The sequence below is a fragment of the Puma concolor genome, chromosome D4 (assembly GCF_028749965.1).
Source record: "Puma concolor isolate L17-30 chromosome D4, mPumCon1.1.hap2, whole genome shotgun sequence".
Lineage (NCBI taxonomy): Eukaryota > Metazoa > Chordata > Mammalia > Carnivora > Felidae > Puma > Puma concolor.
The window spans coordinates 75,193,453-75,219,696 of NC_141679.1; the positions used below are offsets into that span (position 1 = coordinate 75,193,453).

General features: G+C 51.8%; 1 protein-coding gene across 5 annotated transcripts in view; it reads right to left on the reverse strand.

Moving 5' to 3' along the window:
- The window catches only part of WHRN (whirlin), a 97,081-nt gene that overhangs the window by 36,509 nt on the left and 34,328 nt on the right, over nt 1–26,244 (reverse strand). For all 5 annotated transcript variants that reach the window (XM_086683818.1, XM_086683820.1, XM_086683817.1 and 2 more), the window contains exon 3: nt 22,002–22,127. In XM_086683818.1, coding sequence (XP_086539944.1) covers nt 22,002–22,127 — 126 coding nt within the window. The remainder of the gene's footprint in view (nt 1–22,001; nt 22,128–26,244) is intronic.

Sequence of the window (26,244 nt, forward strand, 5' to 3'; positions counted from 1 at the left end):
GCCTGACGCGGGGCTTGAACTCACAGACCGTGAGATCATGACTGGAGCCGAAGTCGGACGCTTAACCGATCAAGCCACCCAGGCGCCCCTCCAGCTAAACTTTTAAAAAATTACAAAACAAACATTCACGCACAGTGGAAACCAGTGAAACTTTAAAAAGGGGGGGAGGTATATACAAACTGTATAAATCGTGCTCCTAAGGCCCCCTACCCTTAAAAACCCATCTCAGGCCCTCAGGCTATGACTGGAAAGTAATCACCAGTAACAAGGTGTTGGGCCTCCTCCCAGGCCTTCTCTCCACATGGGTAACTAAGTACCAATGAATAGGTTTCCCTTATTTAAAAAAAAAAAAAAAAATGAGATCATGTGAACACTCTATACCTTACTATTCTGCAAAGGTCCTCTGGACACAGAAGAATCTTAATGCTACCTGGTCATGGAGGGCGGGGCAGAGTAAACAAATGCCAATTTTGCTGAACTACTATTATGCATGTGAGCAGGACACCCGGGAAGGGCAGACAGAAAAATCGTCACAGTGGTTTATACTTACGTGCAGGATTTTCTACATCTTCTCCGGTGAACATACTTTACTTTTGAATTTTGAATTCAGGTGTTAAGATAGGATCTAAACATCGCCATCTCTTGGCGGGCCTCAGCTGTATTAAAGGGACAGAGAAGGGGGGCACCTGGGTGGCTCAGTCGGTTGGGTGGCCGGCTTCGGCTCAGGTCACAACCTCGCGGTCCGTGAGTTCGAGCCCCACATGGGGCTCTGTGCTGACAGCTCGGAGCCCGGAGCCTGTTTCAGATTCTGTGTCTCCCTCTCTCTCTGACCCTCCCCCGTTCATGCTCTGTCTCTCTCTGTCTCAAAAATAAATAAACGTTAAAAATAAATAAATAAATAAAGGGACAGAAGGAATATACCCAAATGTTCATAGGAGTTGTCTCTGAGGAGTGACGTCCAGGCTATTTTACTATTTTTTCCCAACACGTCATGCTCCTTAAACACGAGCAGTGTTCCGTGTCACTTACGTCTCAATACAAATGTATTTCCCCTTTTATTTGGGAAATGATCAAAGAAAACATACTATGAAAGGCCAGACTCCTAAGGTTTTCGGGCTAATTAGAGAAATTATGTTTCCAAAGGATAAAACCTGATGGCATTATTTAACTAGACCGTATTCAGAAATTAAAAACAAGTCCTTGATATTCCGGAATCATTCTTAGATTAGGTAACAGAGGCAATTTTCATTTCAAGCTCTTTATTCACTTTCTGCTGCTTTTGAGATTGTATGTGGAGATCATATTGTTGAGGGGGAAAAGAAAAACAATCCTCGAAGGAAATGTAAAGATTGGGGGGTGGGGCATGGCTTAACATCTCCCTCAATGTTTCAGGGTCTGGGGAAGAGTGGGCGGGACCCTTGGCAACTGTGCTGTGCCACCCTGGAGAAGAACCTTCTTTATACCACCCGGCCAAACCACTGTGTCTCTTAATAATTTGGGGTGAATCATTCCCGTCCCCCCACTGAGCTCAGCAGCCTGCTGGCACACACAGGCTTGGAGGCAGTTTAAACCTTTCTGGAAAAATCCTCTGAGGTTCCTCTCATTCGTTGCTCCTTTTAAAACCTGACTTCAATTGGAAACAACTAAACAACTGACTTCAGGGGAATGGTTGGGGAAATTATAATTCAGCCACAGGATGGGATATTATCATGTAGCTATTACAAACTGCATTTCTGGGAAGTTTCTAATTGCAGGAGGGACATGCAGGTTTCAAAGTGTGGGATGCACATCAGAACACGCCGTATAATACTGATCGTGTAGAAATGTACAGAGAAAGGCACGAAGAGAAGCTACATCGAGATGCAAACAGGTGGAGACAAGCCAAGTGTCCACCAACCAGAGCTGGACGGATAAATGCGCTATGGCCGCACATCAGAGTAGTGTTCAGTCATAAAAGGCATTTACTGATGTGTGCTACAACGTGGTGCTAAGAGAAAGGTCACATCTTTATGATTCACTGACATAAAATGTCCCAAACAGGCAAATCTACAGGGTCAGAAATGTGGCATGGCTGCTTAATGGGTATAGGATTTCTTTTTCTTTTTCTTTTTTTTTTTTTTGAGGGGGATGATGAAAATGTTCCGGAATTGGAGGTGATGGTTGTACCACCCTGTGAATATACTAAAGACCATTGCTTCGGACATTTTAAAAAGGGGTGGTTTTTTTATGGTATGTGAATCATATTTAAAGAAATAAAAGATGCTAATAATGGCTGTCTTTAGGAGGAAGGACATCTGGTTCTACCTTCTGCATCTGTTTGTGTGCGTGTTATGTGCTGAATCTGTTACTTCTGTAGCGGGGGGCGGGGGGGGGGGAAGGAAACTAAAAAAACAAGAAGTTCCCCAAAGGATTTGGGGTAATCACTCCAGCACACAGCCCCTCCTGGGTCTCAGGACACCCAACCTTCTGAAAGCTCAGGCCTTCTTCTGTCTGCCTGGCAGCAAAGAGCTCCTTGACTTTGGATTTAATATACTCAATCCAGGTGCTACCTCTAGGTTTGTCGGGCCAACTGCTAAGGTCTGAGAAAAGATGCTGGAGCCTTGTCCCACGGCCCCCTTGCCCCGCCTCTCCTTTCTCTCAGTCCCTCCTTACCCCCAGCAGGCCTGTGCCCCTAACTGCCCACCATCCCAGGTCTCTGTGCCTTGTTCCTGCTCATCTCTCCCTGAAGATCCCTTCCTTCACTTGTCTGCCTGGCTTCGTGTCCCACAGTCACCACCCTGACCACGCTGCACTCTCCACAAGGGTAGAAAGCATGGGGCTTTGCCTTTCTGTGTGCCTGTCAGGGCTATGCACATGCACTCAGCAAGTCATTGCTGACCGACTGAATGCCCAGTAAGACACAGCGAGAGAAGAAGTGTCCTCTCTGCGGCCACACCTGGCTCTCTGTCCTGGCCTGACGGCTCCCTCCCAGGGTCCCAGTGCAGGTTGGTAACTGTATGGACTCAGTTCCCAGCCTGCCTGGGTTCAAGTCCTGGCTCCACCACTTCCTGGCTGTGTGACCTTGGGCAAGTCATTTAACCTCTCTGAGCCTCATATCTGTGAGCAGGGATAAGAACCCTTATTATAAGGTTGCAGTGAGGGTGAAAGGAGCTCATACATGCCAAGTGCCCACAACAGGGCATGCGGTGTGCTGTTGTAGAGCTGGGTAGTATCAGTGCTAATAGTATATGGCTACTTTGCTATTTACTCCTCCTCCTTCCTCCTTAGCCTGTCGGCAATTTGAGAGCAGGCGCTCTGTATCCCTGTACTCCGCGTGTCGGCCGTGGACCGACACAACCTAGGAATGGAGCGTGTGAGAAGTGCGGCATCTCAGGCTCCACCCCAAGGCGGCTGAGGCAGACTGCAGTCCCCCGAACGACCACAGCAAGATCCACATCTCATGTGCTCTCTCAGAACCTCGACGCTCCCGATCAGGAGGCTGGCTTGGATGGTACCCCCAAAAGATGCACCCAAGGCCCTAGCCCCCAGTACCTGTGAACACGTCACCTTGTTTGGAAACAGGGCCTCTGCAGATGTAATTAAGGGTCTCAAGATGAGACATTCTTGGATTTGGGGTGTGCTCTGAATCCAATCACCGGTACCCTTAGAGGAGGAAGCAGAGGGGCGCCTGGGTGGCGCAGTCGGTTAAGCGTCCGACTTCAGCCAGGTCACAATCTTGCGGTCCGTGAGTTCGAGCCCCACGTCAGGCTCTGGGCTGATGGCTCAGAGCCTGGAGCCTGTTTCCGATTCTGTGTCTCCCTCTCTCTCTGCCCCTCCCCCGTTCATGCTCTGTCTCTCTCTGTCCCAAAAATAAATAAACGTTGAAAAAAAAATTTTTTTTAAAAAAAAAGAAGAGGAAGCAGAGGGACGGTGGAGACCCAGAGACCTCCGCAGGAAGATCATGTGATGTGTGAAGCTGGAGACAGAGCCGGGCGGGGGAGGGGGAGTGCAACAACAAACCAAGGGTGCCGGGACCCGCCCCCCCCACCTTCAGAAGCTGCAAAAGGCTAAGGAGGGTTCTCCCCAGAGCCTTGGGAGGGGGCACGACTCTGCCGACACACCACGATTTGCAACTTCTGGCCTCCAGAACTGCCAGAGGATACATTTACGTTGCTTAAAGGCACCGAGCTTACGACAGTTTATTAGAGTGGTCCTAAGAAACCAATCAGGAGTAACTCCTCTCCCTGTGAACTTGCATGGGCTTGTGCCCACTCTGAACAGAGCCCAGCCCTGCTTGATGCCTTCTGAGGTTGGGGCACAAAAAGAACACAGCTCGACCTGCCTCTCTCCCAGTGTGACCTGTGACTCTAGACAAACCTTCTAAGCCCTGATCGCTTGGAGGAAGAAACCCAAATTAGCTCTGTGGAAAGGCGGCATGGAGAGGCCCTTGCAGAGAAGAACAGGGACCCCAGCCAGCGGCCAATACCAACCTCCAGACGCAAAAGGAAAAGAGCCTCCTAATGGCTCCGGTGTCCAGACTTTGAGCATTCTGGCTGTGGCCTGAGACATCCTGGAGCCAAGATGACCCTCCCTGCCGTGCCCTAGCTACTTCCTGGCCCTCAGTGAGGGTGGGCAGGACTGTGGTGACAGCGTGGTTATGCAGCCATGATAACTGCCACGCGAGCTGAATCATATTGTGCCCTCGACAAAGACTGATGATTCGCGTGCACGGTCAAGGGTCCAAGGCACTGCCCAGTATGGTTACCGACCTCTCTCAAAGCCTTCCACCTGTACCCTATCCCCCAGCAGGGGCCGAGGAAATGCTCACTGATGATTACGTCCCTTAGGAGATGAGAGAACACGCTCGTCAGATCCAGCAAACTATGCACGTTCTCAAGGTGCAGGCATTGAACTTGGCATGGCATGTGGAAGCCAGAAGGGCCAATGACGACCACCCCCCCCCCACCCCCATCGCCAGCAGCTGCCAGTGAGCAATGCCAGGCCCTTCCCTCAGCCACTTGGGAATGAGGGATTAGGAGACCTGCAGCCGGCCCTCGCTGGCTGTCTCCCTCCGGTGGACAGGACAGTCCGGGGGGGGCCCTGGGCGCTTGAATGAACACTCTCACCTCATCCTGTGACCAGGGCAAGCCACAGCTGGGCTCTGGCCCTAATAGGTCTCCCCGCGGAAACTAAGTGTTTCTCTCTTTGAGAGCAGCCTGCCTGGGAGCAATTATTGCCCTGGCAGGGGTCCCTTTAAAGTCCAGGCAATTTATTAACCACCCATTCAGAGGCCAGGTCACAAACCCAGCTAAGAGGGTATCCTAAGGAAGGCTGAAGAATGTGGCAGAAGCAGCGGGGAGAGGCTGAAACAGTCACCTGGTATGTGCTGGCTTTCTCGAGGAAGCAATCACCTTCTGCCTCCTTGGGGGGGGAAGATGTTCATGAGCCCAGACCCATCAGCTGCCGGAGACTTTCAGATACCATTACACCCGGGTTTCACCCACCAGCACCCACACTTGTGTGGCTAGTGAAAATCACCCACACAATTAGAGCTTCCGTTTTGGGGGTGCTTATCATGTGCCAGGCACTGGGCTTTACACGCATTATTACCTCACTGCATCCTGACAATACCATACCTGGGGCACAGGTGCTGGTGGTATTATTACATATATATATTTATATTTATTTACTGAAAGAAAGGGAGCGAGAGAGTGAGACAGTGCTCATGCACGCGAGCCTGGAATTGGCAGGAAGCACACTGTCCCCTCTGCAGTCCTTGGGAAGGGAAGCAAGATACCAACTTTGAGGTTCGCAGTTCGTGGACCCCTGTCCAGGATCGAGGGGCGGCCACTGTGCTTCAGGGAGAGGCAGCCCCAAGGAAAGCTCTGGAAGGGCAGCAGAGCCGGCCCTTTGTAAGTGGGGGCTCAGCAATCACATAGAAGTTCTTATCCTACTGCTTGCCAAAGGAGCCAGGGGACTTTCGAGTCCCCAAAGCAATCAGGGGCTGCTCTGCCACCATCCCTCCCGAGCGGGCCCCGGGGGGCCAAGGCTGGCACACCAGTGAGGAATTGGAAAGAATACCGGAGTTGTTCCATCATGGACAGGCAGCACCAGATGGGTCCTTCACCTGGGAGCCAGCCCACAGTGGATGCTGCATGAGTGGGGGTCAGAGGAGAGACAGCCAGGCGCCCGACCATGGCCAGCCCCTTCTTGGTACGTGACCCCGGGGCAAATCACTCCCACTCTCTGAGCCTCACTGTTCCCGTCCACACACAGGATGAATGTGGGGCTAGACTGAAAACCAGAAATCTTTTTTTTTTTTGGTAATCTTTATTTATTTTTGAGACAGAGACAGAGTGTCAGTGGGAGAAGAACAGAGAGAGAGGGAAACACAGAATCCAAAGCAGGCTCCAGGCTCTAAGCTGTCAGCACAGAGCCCGATGCGGGGCTCAAACTCTCAAACGGCGAGATCACGACCTGAGCCAAAGTGGGACGCTTAACCAACGGAGCCACCCAGGCGCCCCAACCAGAAATCATTTTTATTTTTTTTTTATTTTTATTTTTTTCAACGTTTTATTTATTTTTGGGACAGAGAGAGACAGAGCATGAACGGGGGAGGGGCAGAGAGAGAGGGAGACACAGAATCGGAAACAGGCTCCAGGCTCTGAGCCATCAGCCCAGAGCCCGACGCGGGGCTCGAACCCACGGACCGCGAGATCGTGACCCGGCTGAAGTCGGACGCTTAACCGACTGCGCCATCCAGGCGCCCCCAGAAATCATTTTTAAAGCCAGTGTGTTTTGTATACTTTTATCTGTGTTAAGTGCTTTACAGAGATTCTCTGGCTATGCGCTCATGACGTTCCTAGAGGTATTATCCCAGCCTTACTAATGACGGAACCAAGTCCCGTGACACAGAGTAACACAGCCAGTAACTCTGATTTCAAAGTGCCTGCATCTAACCACCACGGGACAGCGCCCAGTAATGATGTCATACTGCCTGGCACACAGTGGGTATGGTAGTTGTTTGCTATCTGCTATTATTAATTTCCCCCCCAATAACACCTTCTTGCTAAAGCATGCCTTTACTCATAAATTCTTATATAAATAATCTTAAAAGTTGAGCCAGGCCCATGCCCTCACGTGGGTGGGGACAGCAAGCATCCAACCGTCCGGGCCCTGGGTCCCCCTTCCTGACCCACAGCAGACCCCGCTCAACAGCCCTCAGCTCCGCTAAGTATTCTTTCTCGTGGGTTGCCACCACAAGGGTACCAAAGTTTCCACAGCCAGGCTCATGAAATGGCACTGACGTGCAGGACGTGATCACTTGCTGTCCTTGGGAGTGGAAAGAGCTGTCAGCAGATCAGTGACAGAGAATCCGGAGGCAGAGAAACAGGGACAAAGCCCTTCCCGACACAAAATCAAAGCCGCATTAGCAATGGCAGGCCTTCGGCTGTGCTCAGCCGTGCGGCCGGCGATGGTGCAGAGGTGAGGCCCTGCGTCTGAATCACCGATTCCCTGCCAAGCAAGAACGGGCTCTGGGGCGGGTCGCTTAATCTCACCGAGCCTCAGGGCTCCTTCGTGCGGAAAACGGGGATGGTGACTGCCGGCCAGCACCTCCTCGTGGGGCGGTGGCGAGGACAGCACAGCACGATTCAGAAAGCACCCAGACAGGACCGGGTCCACCGTGAGTGGTCAACAGGCGATTTCTTTCGTGCGGTTGTTATTATGCACACTGCAGGAATATCGCTCTGTCCTGCGCTCCTCCCCCAGTTTGCCTGAGAACCACTCGGAGGGGAAGGAAGGGCGGCAAAGGGGCTTCTGTGACTAAGTGCCAGTCCTGCCTGAGTTTGAATACCAGCCCTTCCAATTACTAGCTGTGTGACCTTAGGCAGGCTACTTAGCCTCTCTGGGCCTCAGTTGTCCATCTCTAAAATGAGGGTGATATTAGTGCCCCCTCACAGGGTTGCTGGGGGGACTAGATGACTCAGTGCGGGCACAGCACTCACTGTGCATCCTGGTTGGCACAGGGGGGCACTCTCCAATTGCTGGTGATTATCATTATTATTACTGTCATGCAGAAATAGCTAGAAGACTGCTCTGCCCTAAGTTACTTCCTTCTGTCATTATTGAGCCCTATTATTATTACTACTGTTCTCACGTTGCTGTACCTTCTGCCATTTTTTCACCAGGCTTTGTTTTTTTTTTTAAGTTTATTTATTTATTTTGTGGGTGGGGGAGGGAGAGGGAGAGAGAGAGGTGGAGAGGCAGAGAGAGGGTGAAAGAGAGAATCCCAAGCCAGCTCTGAGCTCAATCTCACGACACAAGGCTCAATGTCGTGAACCCTGAGATCATGACCTGAGCTGAGATCAAGAGTTGGACGCTTAACGGACGGGGCCACCCAGGCGCCCCTGCCCGTGTTTTTACTTAAACATCTTCAGAAGAGCCAGAAGACTCCTCCAGGTTCCAAGTCCAAAAGCACAGTGTGCGGAAACACTGGGGAGGTGTCCCCAGTCTGGTAGCAGTGGAGAACACAGGCAGGAGCAGGGAGGCTCAGTGCCCGGCTGCCATCACACTAATTCAGGGTTGAAGGGTCAGGTGGCCAATAACAGGCGAGATCCTGGAGCCAATCCCCACCCCAGCGCTACCACTTTCTTGCTGTGTGACCTTGAGCCAGCGACTACCTCTCTGAGCCTCAGTGTGCTTATCTTTCCACGAAGGAGGATACACACGGCCTGTAGTTGCTGCAGGGACTGTTTGGGGATTCGTTAAGGTGGAACATAAAAGTCACTGAGCGGGGTGCCGGGCCTAGAATGATCCCTTGGTGGGTGTTTGCTGTCAGTGTTTCTCTCACCAACACTCACCTGGGGCACCAGGAGTCCTCGCCGTCGCTGTCTCTCACTCCCACCGGCCCCTTCCACACAGTCTCCACGCAGAGCACGTGGAGGACCCAAATCCAGGTCCTGTGTCACACACACCTCGCTGTGTCCCCCGGAATGCCAGCACCTGGCACCCACCCAAATGTCCACGGTGCTCCCACAGCAGCAGGACAGACCCGTGGGGGCCTGGGGTGTGGCGGGGAGGGACACGGCCGCTCCCCTCTGCCACCTGGCCAATGGGCTCTCCCCAGACCTCACCCAAGGAAGGCGAGGAAACAGGCAGGCTCAGGAGACATGCCGCCCTTTCTCCGTGGCAGGTCCCCTCCTCTTTAACTGACAGAAGAAGAGAGGACACTGCAGGCATTAAATCACAGCACTAAGAAGTGATCAAAACAAGCGTGCTAAACTACACCTCTGCTACGTTTTTGAGCTTTGATTTTTGAGGAGGGCCATCTCAGTGCTCTGTGGTGGCAACAACTTAATCCAAATGTGATAAACCAGGGATGCCAGGTTTTGGACCAAAAAGGAAGGCGATTTTCTAAGAAGCTGATGGTCGGGTCATAAAAGGAACAGAAGGAACAAGAAGGGTCCCCAAGACTCTGTGTGTACAGTAGGCCAGACAGAAAAAAGGTCTGGAAAGACATGCCAACTGGTGACAGTCCTGACACTCTGGGGCTGGACGGAAGGCAGGACGGACGGTCACTACAACCCCGGTCCGGGCTATGACTTGACTTTTCTACAACTGTGTTTACAACTAGAAAAAAAAAAGAAGTAAAGATTGTTAAAAAAAAAAAATACACAATTAGCCAAGCTGGTATCTGCCACCATTCTCCACTGTAAACTCATTATTACTCATTTTGGGACGATGAAATATATTGGTGGAGATCTTTTCAAACGATGCAAAAAACAAACAAAAAACCAAAAATACAAACAAAAAAAACAAATCCTGTTTCTGCCTAAACCTCTGCCCGCTATTTAACATCCACGGGGGCATCTCGCCTGTGACAGTTGTTACCATAATGTAATGTTCTAATGGTGGTTTCCTCTTCCCGTATTCCTTTCACGATTATTAATGGGAATTTTTCCTTAGGAAAGAATTGTTGCTTCTCCCTTATTTATTTATTCAGCTCTTTATGTAATTACATTAGTACGGACTCATGGATATTTACTGCATTCTCCTTTGGCCACTGGGAGCTCTTCCGCGAGGCTCTGTGTGTATCTGATATGCAGAATAGTTCCGTGACTGATTTTGTAGCACACGGGTATTTTGTGGGACCTACCACAAGATCCCCCAGGCTTATCTTGTACCTTCCCTGCCCGACACCTGGAATCACCATTCCTACAAAGAGCCTTGGTTCCTTTTATTTAGAAAATAGTGTTCAGAGGGGCGCCTGGGGGGGGGCTCAGTCGGCTAAGCGTCCGGCTGCGGCTCAGGTCATGGTCTTGCGGTTTGTGAGTTCGAGCCCCCCATCGGGCTCTGTGCTGACAGCTCAGAGCCTGGAGCCTGCTTTCGATTCTGTGTCTCCCTCTCTCTCCCCTTCCTTGCTCGTGCTCTGTCTCCTTCTGTCTCTCAAAAATAATAAATAAACGTTCAAAACAAGAAAAAAGAATGAAAAAAGAAAAGAATATTTAGAAACTAAGATGTGGGCACTAGGTGCACCCATTTTTATTGGGGTGTCCCTGCTCCCAGCCCTTCTGAATGGATGGAGCGAAGAACTATATGTACGTGTACTAAGTCACAGCTTTATTTCCGGGTCTATTTATCTGTGTGTGTACACATATACAGTTTGTTTTCTTTTTTTGGTAAATGGGTCCCTATTGATACCTTTGACTAATTCAGCCTCACAAGGATTCCCCCCCCCCCTTTTCCTTACTGGTCATGTTTTCTGAAAGTGCAGATCCAGCTCTCATTGTCTAAAATGAAGTAGTTTCAGGATTCCTAATGTGTATGCCTTTAGAGGAAAAAAAAATTTGCCAACTGGAATACAGTGCTTCCGTGCAGCTCCCCTTGTCTCTGCATCACAGTATCAGTCAAAACAATGTTTTTCAAAATGACTTAGGCGAGTGCCTTTCTCCCCTATTCCCTCTCGGTGTGGTGCTGTGAATCATCTGTAATACGGCTGGATTCCTTGGTCTTCATTTGGCTCAGTCTGTGCTCCTTCTATACCCCCACAGCTGCGCTGAGTTTTAAAAATTTATGTACAATAAAATCCACTCCGGGGTGCCTGGGTGGCTCAGTTGGTTAAGCGTCTGACTTTGGCTCAGGTCATGAGCTCATGGTGCGTGAGTTCGGGCCCCGCGTCGGGCTCTGTGCTGACAACTCAGAGCCTGGAGCCTGATTCGGATTCTGGGTCTCCCTCTCTCTGCCCCTCCCCCGCTTGTACTCCGTGTGTGTGTGTGTGTGTGTGTGTGTGTGTGTGTGTGTCCCTCTCAAAAATAAACATGACAAAATTTTTTTAAATATTAAAAAAACACTCTGCGGTATATAGTTCTGTGAGTTCTGACAGGTGCACACAGCCATGTATCCGCCACGGTAGTTCTGTACAAAACTGTGTCTCCCAAGCCTGCTGCTAACTTTGAGAGTTCTCTACAAATTCTTGAGACAAGTCCTTTGTCAAAAATGTGATTAGAACCTATTTTCTTCTCTAATCCTGTGGCTTTGCCTTTCTGTTCTCTTTAAAGTGTCTCCCACAGAGCAAAAGTTTTTAATTTTAATAAAATCCAACTTGTCAATGTTTTCCTTTATGGATCCTGCTTCTGAGGTTATATCTAAAAATTGTTGGGGTGTCTGGGTGGCTCAGTCGGTTAAGCATCCGACTCTTGATTCTGCCTCAGGTCACGATCTCACTGTTCACGAGATCGATCCCTGGGTCGGGCTCTGCCCCAAGCATGGAGACTGCTTTCGATTCTCTCTCTCCCTCTCTTTCTGCTCCTTCCTTGCTCTCTCTCAAAATAAATAAACATTTAAAAATAAAATAAAATAATAAAAAATAGACACAAACTCTTATTCAGGGTCACACAGATTTTCTCCTACGTATTCCCCTAGAGGTGTTATAACTTTGTCTTCTCCATTTTGAATTAGTTTTCATGTAAGGTGTGAGACTTAGGTTAAAGTTCATTTGTTTGCACACAGACCGTCGTTTCTCCATAAAATTACCTTTGCGCTTCTGCCAAAGTTCAGTTAGGTATTTGCGTGTAGGTTTCTATCTGGACTCACTGCTCTGTTCCGCTGGTCTCCGTGTCTTTGCTTCATTAATACCGCCCTCGCTATCTTGCTTACTGTAGCCTTACGTAAGGCTTGGAATCAGGTAATGAGTCCTCCGACAGTACTCCTCCCTTTGAGAATTGTTTCGGCTCCCCTAGTTTCTTTGTCCGTTTAAATGTTTAAATCCGTTTGTAAATACCTACAAAAAGCCTTCTAGCGGGGCGCCTGGATGGCTCAGTCGGTTGTGCATCTGACTCTTGATTTTGGCTCAGGTCATGATCCCAGGGTCGAGGGATAGAGCCCTGCATGCTTAAGATTCTCTCTCTCTCTCTCTCTCTCTCTCTCTCTCTCTCTCTCTCTCTCTCTTTCTCTCACTCGGGGCGCCTGGGTGGCTCAGTCAGTTAAGCGTCTGACTTCAGCTCAGGTCATGATCTCACAGTTCATGGGTTCGAGCCCCGCGCTGGGCTCTGTGCTGACAGCTCAGAGCCTGGAGCCTACTTTGGATTCTGAGTCTTCCTCTCTCTCTGCCCCTCCCCCTCTCTCTCTCTCTCTCTCTCTCTCTCTCTCTCTCTCTCAAAAGTAAACAAAACATTAAAAAAAATTAAAAACGGGGCGCCTGGGTGGCGCAGTCAGTTAAGCGTCCGACTTCAGCCAGGTCACGATCTCGCGGTCCGTGAGTTCGAGCCCCGCATCGGGCTCTGGGCTGATGGCTCAGAGCCTGGAGCCTGTTTCCGATTCTGTGTCTCCCTCTCTCTCTGCCCCTCCCCCGTTCATGCTCTGTCTCTCTCTGTCCCAAAAATAAATAAACGTTGAAAAAAAAAATTAAAAAAAAAAAAAAAATTAAAAACAAAAAGATTCTCTCTCACTCTGCTCTTCTCCCCTGCTCACACACACACTCTCTCTCTCTCAAAATTCAACCTACCAGAATTGGAAATGGGGATCATGCTGAATCTAGACCAAATTAGGAAGGCCTGACATGTCAATCACATGGAACTTTCCTATCCACAAATACAGTGTCTCTCTCCATTTCTTTCTTTCTTTGTTTCGCAGCCGTCAGCATACAAGTGCTACACGTACTCTGTTATCTACAACTATGTGATTTTTGGTGCTACTCTAAACTGTATTTACGAACTCTGAATCCCAGTGACTCATTGCCAGTTTGTGGAAACAACTGATTCTTGTACGCTGACTGTGTTATCGTTCCACCTTGTTAAATTCATCTAGTGGTTCTAGGAGCCTTTTTGGAGATTGTTTGCAACTTCCTATGTAGACAATCAGTCTTTGTAAATAGGGTTTCATTTCTTCCTCTCATATCTGTGTGCCTTTCATTTCTTTTTATTGGCTTACTTGCACTGATGACAACTTCTCATGATACCGAACAGGAGTGGCGAGAAAGACATTTTTGCCTTATTCCAATCCTAGAAGAGAGCCTTCAGTAGAAAGCCTTTATCTCTCTTGGAAGAAAAAATTTTTTTTGTGGATACGTATTTACAAACGGATTCTGAACATTTTCACCACGACATATGTTAGCTGGAGGTTTGTGAGGACGTCTGTCATCGAAGTTCCCTTCGATTTTAGTGTGCTGAGAGTTTTGATCATAAATGGACAATGAATTTTGTGAATTGCTTTTTCTGTTCTTATGGTTTTTCTCCTTTCATCTGCTAATAACACTCTTTTTCTTTTTTTAAGTTTATTTATTTTGAGAGACAGAGAGAGACAGACAGCATGTGCATGAGCGGGGGAAGGGTAGAGAGAGAGGAGACAGAATCGCAAGCAGGTTCCACACTTTCAGCACAGAGCCCAATGCAGGGCTCAAACTCACGAACCGTGAGATCATGACCTGAGCCAAAACCAAGAGTTGGTCACCTACAGACTGAGCCACCCATGTGTCCCAACACTGATATTCACATGTTGATTCAGGCTTGCATTCCTTGGATAAAGAAATCCCCACTTGGTCACGGCACACATCCCTTTTACAGACTGAAAAATTGGATTTGCTGTTACTTTGTTGAGTATTTTTGTACTCAGCACGTCCTGAAGGGGAACGGTCAGCATTCTCGTATGCATTTGGTCTTGGTGTGATTTAACGCTGGCCTCATAAAATGAGCTGGGAAGCATTGCCTCATCTTTCATTTCCAGGAAGAAACTGCATAGTATTTTTTCCTTAACTGTTCAAAAACGTTCATTAGTCAAAGCGTCTGGGCCTGAGTTTTCTGTTTTGGATGGTTGTTCAGTACAAATTCAATTTCTCTGACGCATACCTAGAACTGCAGGCTTTTCTATTTATCTTTCTTGGGTGTAGTTTACATCCTTCAAGAAATTGGTCCATTCGTTTAAGTTCTAGCATCGATAGACCGAGAACTGTTTGCAATGTGCCCTAATGATGTAAGATTTTTTTCTATTGTCAGGAATTATATAAAGACGAATACTGAATTTTTGCCATCCCATGAGGACCGCCGTAAAATCAGCCATGATCACAAACGAAAACTCCCTTAAAGCTCCTCATGAAACAAGTAATACATAGGAGCCACACCCTTTCCTCCACCAAGAACAAGCAGGAGGCAGCCCTGGAGAGTTGGCCAAACCTGTTCTTGTGTCCCAGCAGAGCTATTTCAGGGAAGCATGGAAACACAGCTGGCAAGGTCGAACTGCCCGATGACGTAGAGGCTCTGTGTGGGGGGTCCTGGCCCACCTCTCCATGACCCTCCAGCAGTCCCTTCCCCTCCTGCTGGCCCTCAGCCTCCCTGCGTACAAAACGGGAGGCTGGGAGGCTGGGATCTGTCAGCAGAGATAGACTCCCGCCACCTACTCTCCACCAGGCACCCGCTGCCCACAGGGCCCCCGGGATGAGCAAACCCCACTGTGGGGAACGGCTGCTACTCAGCTCCCTTTGAAGGCCAGCCTCTCTGAAGGTAAGGGTCTGACTGTTCAGTTTGCATCCTGGCAAGTGTGAAAACCACTAACACTTCTCAGTGGGATTTGTTCCTTAAAAAACAAAAACCATTGCACGTTCTATGCTGTGCTCAGGCCACGATGCAAATGAAACCATGGTCAGGATCGAAGCTCTGGTGACTGAAGCTTTGGGGTCAAAAGGCCTGGTTCAGGGCCTGCCTCGGCCAGACTCACTCCTTCAGTGAAGAAATATTTCCCGAACACCTACTGTGTGCCAGCTCTGTCGCGGGCAGGGAAACACAGCGTTTAAAGCACAGCCAGGCTCTGCCCCCCGGAGACAGTCATGAAGTAAGTACTCCCCATTTACAACGGGATGAAAGAGGTCCCGCCTCCCGGAGCTGTGGGGAGTGCTCAGAGATGACCCATGTATGGAGGTCACCTGCCGCCGGTGGGTGGTCAGCCAAGGGGGGGTGCCTGGCTCAGTCTAGAGGAAAGTCGGGAGAGCAGACACTGGCAAAGCCCAGCTGAGGAGGGTCGGCCCCCCGCCCCCAGCTGGCTCCACCAGTGAGGCCAACGCGGTGTGGACTCCCACACGAGCACACAGGACAGATCCGTAAAGCAGCTGGCCGTCCCCAGCCACCGAGCCACCGACGCTGCACCAGATACAGTCTGTCCCACAACCGCAAGCAGCAGAGTGATGACCCAAAAAGCGGGACATTCTTGGGAACAGAGATCCTGCTCTGACGAACCCCAGCCAGGATGGCAACCTACTCCTACCAGCGGGAGCGAAAGGGGCCTCCCTGGCATGACCTCAGTGGTGAAGGCTGCGGCCAGGCAGGAGGAGGACAGCCACGGTGGGCTTGAGAAGCGTGGTGACTTCTAAGAAGAAATGTCCTTCGTTTCCCCTCTCTGCATTCTTTTTTTTTTTTTTAAAGAGCGAGAGAGAGAGCCCACAGGCATGAGGGGGGGAGGGGCAGAGAAAGAGAGGGAGAGAGAAAGAGAGAGACAGAATCTTAAGCAGACTCCATGCTCAGCGTGGGGCCTGACGCAGAGCGTGATCTCATGACCCTGAGATCGTGACCTGAGCTGAAAATCAAGGGCTGGACCCTTGGGGCACCGGGGTGGCTCAGTCCGCTGGGCATCCAACTCCGGCTCAGGTCGTGATCTCATGATCCATGGGTTTCAGGCCCACATCAGGCTCTGTGCTGACAGCTCAGAGCCTGGAGCCTGCTTCAGATTCTGTGTCTCCCTCTCTCTCTGCCCCTCCCCTGCTCACGCTCTATCTCTGAAAAATGAATAAACCTTAAAAAAAATAAAAATTGTAAAAACTAGGGGTGCCTGAGTGGCTCAGTAGATTAAGCATCTGACTTTGGCTCAGGTCATGATCTCATGGTTCATGAGTTCAAGCCCCACATCGGGCTCTGTGCTGACAGCTCAGAGCCTGGAGCCTGCTTCGGATTCTGTGTCTCCCTCTCTCTCTGCCCCTCCCCCACTTGTGCTCTGTGACTCTCTCTCTCAAAAATAAATAAACATTTAAAAAAAAAAAAGAGCTGGACGCTTAACCCACTGAGCCATTCAGGCACCTCATGCATTCTTTTGACATGTGGTCAAGTTAGGGTACAAGGGAGGTGACAGCAAAGCATGTGGCCAGGGGCCCCAGATCCCTGTGTGATCCCGAGCAAGTGACTGCACCTCTCTGAGCCTCACTTGCTCATCTATTAAATGGCACTATTAATGCCCGCTGTGGGACCATGGGAAGGATTACGTAGGAATGTATCAAGAGTGTTTATTTAGCGCAGTGCCTGATTCATAATAACTGGTTAATAACTAGCAACTACCATCATTATTATTTTTAAATGCCAGTCGATCTGGCTGTCCTCAAAGGAACAAACAAGGTTTTAGGGCCCATTCTGTGGTGGGAGCTAGAAGCTGGCAGGGCAGGTGCAAAGGAATAAGAGGCCTAAAGGTACATGCAGAAGGGGGAGTCAGCCCCTACGGAGAGGGTGGGAAAGTTCCATGCTCCACCCGGCCACCCCCAGGGTAAGTGCTGGGAAGTGCCTGACCTCCTCCTAAGACCCTCTCCTCCTAGCAGTTGACTTGCCCTCCCCTGGACTCTCACGGCCCTCAGAAGCTAAGCGAGCAGCTGGAAGCCAGGCGGAAGGCAGCATTTCTGCCCCAGGAAAGCTCTGCACAGCAGCAAGGAGCCCTGTTGACAAATAAAGCCTGTTCTTGGCTCCACCACCCACAAAGCCAAGCCCCTTTATTCCATTTCAATATGCCTGATTCTACTGACAGTGCATTGGCAATAAATGGAATTAATCAGTCCTGGATGCCCGAGCGAGTGTAGGCAGGTGTTAGCACATTCGAGGGAACTTGGAGGGGAGCGTGAAACAGTGGCAGGGAATATAAAATGCCTTACTGCAGCGGGGACCGAGAAAGGAAAGGCCTCTACCAAAGGCAGGCATTTTATGAGCAAATAAAGCCTTTGCCTGCCTGCCACCGAGAAGCAAAGTGAAGTGACTGGAAAACTTCTATGGAATATCTTTCTGCTGCCTTGCTTCAGGACAGAAATGGCTTTACTGTTGCTGTTTTCATGATGAGAAGAGCAATATTCGCTTCATGCAGACCCCACGCAGGATGTAAAGAACGGCAAAAGTCATCGGTGATGTCGCCACTTTCGGATCACCACACCGATGTTTCGGTACAGGTCCGTGTGGCTGTTTCTCTGCGCATATTTCCACCTGCATCTACTGCTGCATGAGCTCCTGTCAGATAAGTGGCTTTGCAGCCTGTGTTCTCCACTTAATAACAGACCTATGGACATCCTTCCATACTGCTAACTGCAGATCTGGGGCATCACCTTTTCATGGCTGCACAGTGTTGGGTGAATTACACACCCTGTGTGAGCTGGCTCTGTTCACTCTGTCAGCATCATCTGGCACCTCCTCCTCCGCCTGGCTTTCTGCGTTCAGCCACACCAGCCTTCCTTGGCATCAGGCAACACTTCATTCCACTTCAGGGACTCAGCATTTGCTGTTCTTTCTGCCGGAAATACTCATTTCCTCCTTCACATCACTGATTTTCTCCTCTTGTTTTGAATTTCAACAGAAATGTTTCTTTCTCCAGGAAGCCCTCCCAGATATCCAAGATGAGAGCTGGTCTCCCCTGTCATACACCCACACGGTTCCATGGGCTTTGCCATCTTGCTGTTTACCCTGATTGTTTGATTAAACAAACAATTGGGTAATTCTGCCTCCCCACCTGGCCCCATCTTCCCACTAGAAAGAAAGCTCCTGGAGGTCAGAGACTCTGTCTTGCTCAGCTCAGAAGCCCCAGGGCGAGCCCAGTGTCTGGCACACAGGAGTCCTCGGTAGATATTTGCGGATTAAATGGAAGGAAGGGAAGGAGAAGCAGAATGGACAGCCACTACCTCTATGTAATGTCCCCTCCCCGCCTTCCTTCTCCCCTTCCTTCCACATAAAAGGGGGATCTGCCAGTGGGCTAACTGTTTTGGCATCTCTCTGTGGTTGTGGTTCCTGGTGTCTGGGCAGTCTCAGGCCGGAAAAAAAAGGTGCGAATCTAGGAGAAAGCCTCCCAAATCATCTAGCCTGACTATTCAACTCCTCACTGTCCAAGCATGGAGACAGGCCCAGAGAGCGGAAGGACACCCCTACCCTCACACAGCTGGTCAGCGGCAGGTCCTAGGGCTCCTGTCCCCCCCTGCACAAGGCTCTGTCAGGCCTGGGTTCAAATCCCAGCTCTGACATTAGAATGAATTGGACCCTAAACTCCATGAGCCTTCACCTCTTCAGCTGTAAGCTGGAGACAATGACACCTATCACCACCAGGAGGCGGTGGAGAGTAGCGGTTAAGAAAGTAGCGTGTGCCGCTGGGGGTGCAAACCTAGCCCCTCTTAGCTGGGTGGCCTTGGGCACGTTGCTTAACACTGTTCCCGGATCTGCCACCTGCAAAATAGGGATGAGAATATTCCCTCCTCACACATTGTCATAAAAATCAAGTAACACCGTGAAGCATCTGGCACAGTTCCTGACACGGTGACTCCTCAGTAAGTAGACGACATGATAATAAAAGCGACCATCTGTCAGTAATGAGAGAGACAGATGCAGAGACAGAGACACAGAGACAGAGAGAGAAAATGTGCTCAGTGCTCTCAGGCTGGACCCTAACACATCATCTTTCACGCTCTCTCTGCTTTCTTTTAACATGGATGTCATCAGAATGCATCCGCCACCAAGGGTGGAATCTGCTCATACATTTCCTGTCACTGAGGACACCGCTTACATCATCACACAGCATTCTCTCCAAGAGAGACCAGAGGGAAACTGCGCTCAGGCCCCAGGAAGAGGAACAGCCAGGCTTCTAAAGCACAGTTGCTCTGTTTTCATCTCACAGATGTCACTGACCTGCTTCTCTCTTTGCACTGGCTGCCAGGAAGCTCTAACCAAATCTGCGTCTTGCCTCTAGCAAGTGTTCTAGAAAAGACCCTTGCTCTGTCTTCATCCCTTTCTCTCAGCCCTCATTTTTCTTCTCCCCAATTTCCTCACTCATTTATTTAAAAAAAACAAAAACAAAAACTGTATTCCATGCTTAGAAACTGCCATTAATCTTTTTTGAAATTTGGTGGTGGTTGGGGGGGGAGGAATAAATGGAATTAAAACTGCATACAAGCCAAATGCAATGCATAACGCTCGAGTGAACCACATTAGTGGAAAAACTGGTGACTCCAAATAAAGTGTGTGGTTTGTGGAAACGTACTGTACCCATGTCAGCTTCTGAGCCTTGACAAATGTACCGTGGTTACAGGAGACGCTGACGTTGGGGGAAGCTGGATGAACGAGGGATGGGAAATCCCTTTATAACTTCTCAGTAAATCTAAAATTATTCCAAAATAACAAACTTCTTAAACAAAACGTGCGCACAGACTACTGTGAGATTGTTTCCTCTTGGAGATCCCATCAAGGTGCCATTTTTCCCTGAGAACACAGCACGGGCTCAGACCCAGGGCCTTGCAGAATCAACGAGACCCAGCCAGCGCTTGTGGGGCCTCTATCACCCACCCGACTGGCCTGGTTACGAGCACGGTTCCAGAACCAGAACCCCAACTATCGCATGGGAGTCCCAGCTTTGCCTCCCACTGGCTGTGTGACGCTCTGAGTCTCAGCTGCTGTGCCTGTAAAATGGGCTAGCTGAGGAACACGTTTCCACAGGGGTGCAGTGGGTACACGGATCCACGGCATAAAGAGCCAGAGAAACAGCAGGCTGTGTCAGGCTGTCCCAGCTGCTAAAACAAAGCGCCCTAGACTGGGTGACTTACAAACGGTGGACATGTATTTCTCAGAGTTCTGGGAGCCCGAAGTCTGGGGTCAGGTGCCAGCGTGGTCGGGTTCTGCTGGGGACCCTCTTCCGGCTTGCAGATAGCCCACTTCTTGTGTCCTCACTTGTGGGGTCCATTTTATAAGGATACTGCTCCTATTCATGACCTTGTCACCTCTCCAAGGCCCCACCTCCTAACCCCATCATGTTGGGGGTCAGGGACTCACATATGAATGTGGGGACACAAGCATTCAGCCCATAACTGAGACACTTACTGACGTTATCATTACCATTATTATCAGCTTTCTCTTGTCATCTTTTCAACGACCCTCAGACAGTGGTGTTCTCTATTATGCTTATCTGGGAAAAGGCAGGGAAGCACAGACACACGGAGGAACTGTCCAAGGTCACACAGCTATTAGAGCAAAAACAGCGAAGTTGGGATTCGAACCCAATCTTCCAGGCTCCAAGCCCAGAGCTCTTCCGATTAAATCCTATGTCCTAAAAGAAGCTGACAGATGCCTCCTCTCGCCCACTCCAGTCCTCCCACCACTACATGGCACGGGGCGGGGTTGGGGGGGGTGTCTCTGCTGACCGCCACTCTGATCTGCCATGACCCTTCCTGACCTTTTCTTCGCGTCTGCATAGAGAATCGGGTTCCCACAAGTTAGTGGGGCATTCAAGGCCCTTTGCTAGAAAGACACCATCTCATCTTGTGCTTCGTTCCCCAGCCATCTAGTTGCCCATGGTCTCAGTGACGCCTCCTCCTTCCCCAGCCCCTCTACCTCCAACCTGTCGCATTCTGCAAGGCTGGCTCAAATGCCACCCATGCCCACGGCTACTGCTCCCGTCGCTGCTGCCTTGGCTTCCCCGGCCGGCATCAGGACTTAGCCCATTCATTAGGCCATCTGTCTTCTGGGCCCAGGGTCCTCGCCTCTGCCTCACTCAGTGTCACAGCCCCCCAGTGCTCCGAGCAAGTTCTGGCAGCAAGGTGGTATAGTGCAATGGCTGGGAGCACGGGCTGTGGAACAAAGACAGCCTGGGCTCAGTCCTGCTCTGCAACCTGTCAGCTGCGTGACCTTGGGAAGTCTGTTTCACCTTCTCTCCACGTCCACCTCCCTGACTGGAAAATGTGGGTAAGAGCCACCTACCCCAAGGGGCAGCCTGAGGGTTCAATGAGACGCATGTGAAGCCAATGAGCAGCACCGGGCACACAGTTAGCGTTCTTCAAAATGAGAACGAACGATGATTTCAATGATTGCTGGTTGCCCTGATGGAACGCCAACCGGGAGCTGCTCGGTGCAACCCTAACCCAGCTCCCGCTTTCTCCTCTCTTCCCTGTCAATGCTCCAGAACGAACCTGAAGTCGGGGCCACCGCAGCCATTGACAGTGTTTGCAAAGCAGCAGCCACGAAGAGCTCGGCTGGCCGGCTGCCTGCCACCACGTGGGAGGCTGCACTGCTCCGAGGACAGCTAGGAAACCAGCTCGGGAGGCTGGGGGGGTGGGCCCTGTTGCTTTGCTCTGAGCTGCCAACTGGAGGCATGCAGCCAGGGGGACTCCTGGCCGGGACCAGTCCTCAAGGTGGGGTGCCCACGGCCTCGCTGGAGGTCTGACCGAAATCAGCCGCACGGAGCTCCACACGTGGCTCCTTCGCCCTCACCCCACGCATGTGGCCCTGGTGCCCACCCCCTCCTCTGGGAGTCGGGCTGCTCACCTTGAGTCCGCTGCTTTCTGCTTCTGAGCCCGGGTCCACACCGGTGACATAAATGCCCAGGCCGTACTCGGCTCCCCCTCGGATTGTGAGGCCCAGGGACCGGCCGTCCCCCAGCACCAGGTTCACCTGTGGGAGGGACAGAAGATAGCATTGGAGGGCCTGGAGGTAACAGGAACTTCCGGGGATGGGGGGGCGGGCATCGCAGGCTACGGAGGCCCTGACATACCCTGAAGGGCACACCGATTCAGGCCAGGAACATTCCAGATCCCCTGCCCCAGTTCGGCCTCCAACTTGCTGAGTGACCTTGGGGAAGTCCCTCTCCCTCCCGGGGTCACCGTTGTAAGTGCAGTGAAAGGAAGGCGTTGAAGGAGGTGACCCCTGATGCTAACATCCTAGAGAACCTCTACATTTCAGGTTTTCATGTGTGCTTCACACAGTGGGGGCCACGCACGCCCCCGGCTGCCCCTCAGCACCCCCTTCAGCCAGGGAGAGCCTGCTCTGGCCCCAGGCTCCCTTACCTCCCATCTTCCTTAGGTTCAAGGCTAAGTCCACTCTGCCACCCAAGGACCCCCTGCCTCCTCCCTGGAAGTCTCCCACCAACCACGGGTCTCCTGCCCTCCCAGGGGTCTCCTGCCTCCTCAAGGGTCTCCTGCACTGCCACCCACACCAGCAGGTCACAACATTATCACCTCAGCTGCCCTTCCTTCTACAAACACAGGGAGCACCGGCTGAGGGCAGGCATAGCCCATGGTGGGCCAGGGGACCAAGGGACAACCCAGACATAGTCCTGCTCCCGAAGGTCTCACCAGAGGGGCACACAGACCAGTAAACAGACCTTCACAGAACAGCGTGAGCAGAGCGTGATGGGGCGGCTCATGGGGCCACGAGTATGCAGAGAAGGTGCAAGGTCCTGACTGGGGGCGAGGGTGGTGGTCAGGGGGCTTCCTGGAGGTGACATCTTCTTGATGAGACTGGAGGGTGAGCAGGAGTCAACCAAGCAGGGGCAGGGCAGGGGTGAGAGGGGCTTTCCAGGGTTACAGGTGAGAAGCAGGGGAGCACGCTTTGCTTAGGATAGGAGGGTGGAAGTGAGTCACTGTGGCCAAGGCAGGGCGTGCAGGGGGATAGCTAGGGGGCTAGGAGGTCAGGCAAGGGAGGCTGGGGGCCGATTCAGGTTAAATGTGCCTTGAGCATGAGAGAGGAATTTATAGAAAAGGGAAGAGGCATCAGAATAGCTGGAACTACCCCAAAAGAACAGAAAATACCCCTCAACGAGTTAAGACCCAGGGACACTAAGGGACCCAAAAAGAACACAGTGTGACTGCCCACAGAACAGCGTGGGCACCTGTTGGCATCAGGAGAGGGCAAATGTCATGGAGTTAGGGAAGCCATCCAACCAGCTTTCAATTTCTGAAGAGTTATTCACCTAAGAATTACCAAGGGCTTTGTGCCAGTCATCTGAAGCCTTTCACGTATATTATCTCACTTAATTCTTCAACCACCCTGGGTGGAGGTGGCAAAGAGGACAGACTCAAGTCCAAACTGCCTGATGAGGCTGGAGCTGCTGTGTGACCCTGGGCAAGTTACTTAATCTCTCTGTGTGTCCTCAGCCTCCTCACCCATCAAAGGAGGGTGAAAATAGCCTTATAAAGTTACTATGGAAAGGATCAAATTAAGAGACAAATGTAAGCTAGTTTCTGGCCCGGAGTGAATGCTTGGTAAGCGGCAGCCGCTGTTGGCTCCATTTTGCACACGACAGGGGCACACAGCCACAGTGGACTCCTACAGGCTGGCAGACAGTTGTCAGGAGACAGCCCCCCAGACGGAACGCTTCTACGGAGTTTGGCTCTAGGACTGCACACTCTGGGGGGTGGCCCCGGCCCCCCTCGGGCCACAGTGGCTCCCGGTTTCCTCCTCAGGCAGGAAGACCCCATTAGAAAGGACAGCGTCTGTGAGGCCCTCGGAGCTCTCAGGGGGCACCTGGGAACAGTCACCCAGAAACGTCAGAGAGATGGATGTTCCAGAAACAGCAGGCTCTGAGGACGGGCTTGGGAATAACAACCCAGCCCTTGTGATCTGCCCCCTCCTGCCCCAGTACCGCTCCACGGCTGGGAGAGCTCTCAGGTGACGTGGGTTCACGGCCCGCTCCGTCTGCTCTCACATGCAGGACTGTGCGTCTGGGAGGTGACGGTGTGCTGGGTACGGGGGCAGGCTCCGGACCGCTCAAGCCTAATCCCGGCAGTGACGCTTGCTAGGTGTTTGTCACTCCACACAAGTGACTTCACCTCTCTGAGCCTCAGCTCTCTCATCTACAAAACTGCCTCCAGCAGCCGCACCCGCATCACTTGGATTCTTGCCGGGGACGCGTGGGTCCGCAAACCTGGAGCGTTCAGACTCGTGCCTGGCACCGCGGAGGCAGTCAGGCAACCCTGGCTGTTGTTCTTACCTCCAGAGTGGCCCGCTCCGTCCGGCAAGCCGTGGGGCTAGCTGGCACAGCCGTGCCCCGGGAGGAACGCAGAGGCGCCCTCCCAGAGGTGACGGTGGGCTGCAGCCGAGGCTGGGACGGGCTCCCCGGTGTGCACTCGCTCACCCAGCCCCAAGTCTGAGCCAGGCCTCGCCATGGGCGCGGGACCACAGGACGAGCTCACTGGGTCCCCGTCCGCAGGTGCCGGGAGTGCTGGCTGCTGGTGGCTCACAGCTGAGCCCCTGCCAGGAACGGCCTCCCCCTGGAGCAGCTTCCGTGCGGGGACCAGGAGAAGGGGGCAGGCGAAAGAGTCAGAGCCCAGCCTCCCTTCGCGACAAAGCCGGCGCAGCCCCAGTGCTCCCGCGGGACCGGCCGAGGCGTCAGCCCAGCACCGTCGCCAGCATCAGTCGAGCCCAGGGCAGGGGACTGCTGCTGTGATAAACGACCACACACTTAGTGGCCTGGAACAGCACAGATTCATTATCCTAGAAGCTCTGGAGGTCAGTAGTCTAAAGTGAGTCGACAGGACTGCATTCCTTCTAGAGGTTCTTAGGGAGAACCCATTTCCTTGCCTTCTCCAGCCTCCAGAGACCACCTGCCTTCTTGGGTTCATGGCCCCTTCCTCCATCTTCAAAGCCAGCAGGGTAGAACCTTCCCACCTCTCTCTGCTCCCGGCGGGACGCCACCTTTTCTCTGTCTCTGACTCTCCTGCCTCCTTGTTCTGAGGGTCCTCGTGACTGCACTGTGCCCACCCAGGGAACACAGGAGAGTCTACCCTGTCACGACAGCCTTAACCTCATCACATCTGCATGTGATGGACATGAAAGGTGACGTCTTCCTAGGCTCCAGGGAAGAGGCAGTGGGTGTCTTGGGTCATCATTCTGTGTACCACAGGCACACATCTAGAAACCTCATCAGGGATATCTCGGTCTCAGAGTCCATTCTGGGAAGCCTGACCTCAGGCAGAGGGTCTCAGAAATATGACCCCTGAGCCCCGAAGGCCTTAGAGGGTCATTGTGGGAAAGGGGATGTATTCTGGGGGCAGGAGGCAGGAATGTGTCAAAAGCTCAGAATCTGGACAGAGCCGGGCCCCCCAGGAGTCCCGCAGGGTTGCTTGGCTGAAGCATTGCAGGGAAGGAAGGAAAGGGACAGCAGTAGCCAGTGGGGGACCATGATCCAGGCCGAGAAGCCTGGCCTTTAGACCAGGAGAGAGATGGGCTCAGACTCATTCCGGTTTTAGGAAGACTACTGGCCCGCAGAGGGGGCCACTTCCTGGAGATCCTTCAGGAGAGGGTGTGCACCTTGAGACAGCGGTGGAGTGGGAGAGGCAGGGGGCTCAGACCTGGGGGAGGCCAGTGAGACAGGCTGGGCACAGAGTGGGCAGCTCTCATCCGGACCCCCTACCCTGCCCGCAGAGTGGACCCCTTCCTCTGTGCTCTGACTGCAGGGCCTGGGGTCTCCACACCAAGGCTCCAGCCCAGCTCATGCGGTGGCCTGCAATCCGTCGCTCCCCACCCCCACCCGGGCTCTCCAGCTCCGAGACCTGAAGATTCTGGGAGGAGAGAGTCAAGAGGAGCCCCGTGACACCCAGACAGCAACGGTTGTCTGCGGCTGCCCCCTCTGCACGCTGAGGATGAAAACAAACCTCCTTGCCTTTCTGCCACCTCCCCATAAATCCTTCTTCACGTGGGAATGAAACGGAGTCTTTATCACAGAACTGTAGTAACAGTCCGATCAACCACAGGGTAATCTGCCTCAATCACTTGCTAGAATTCAACCAGC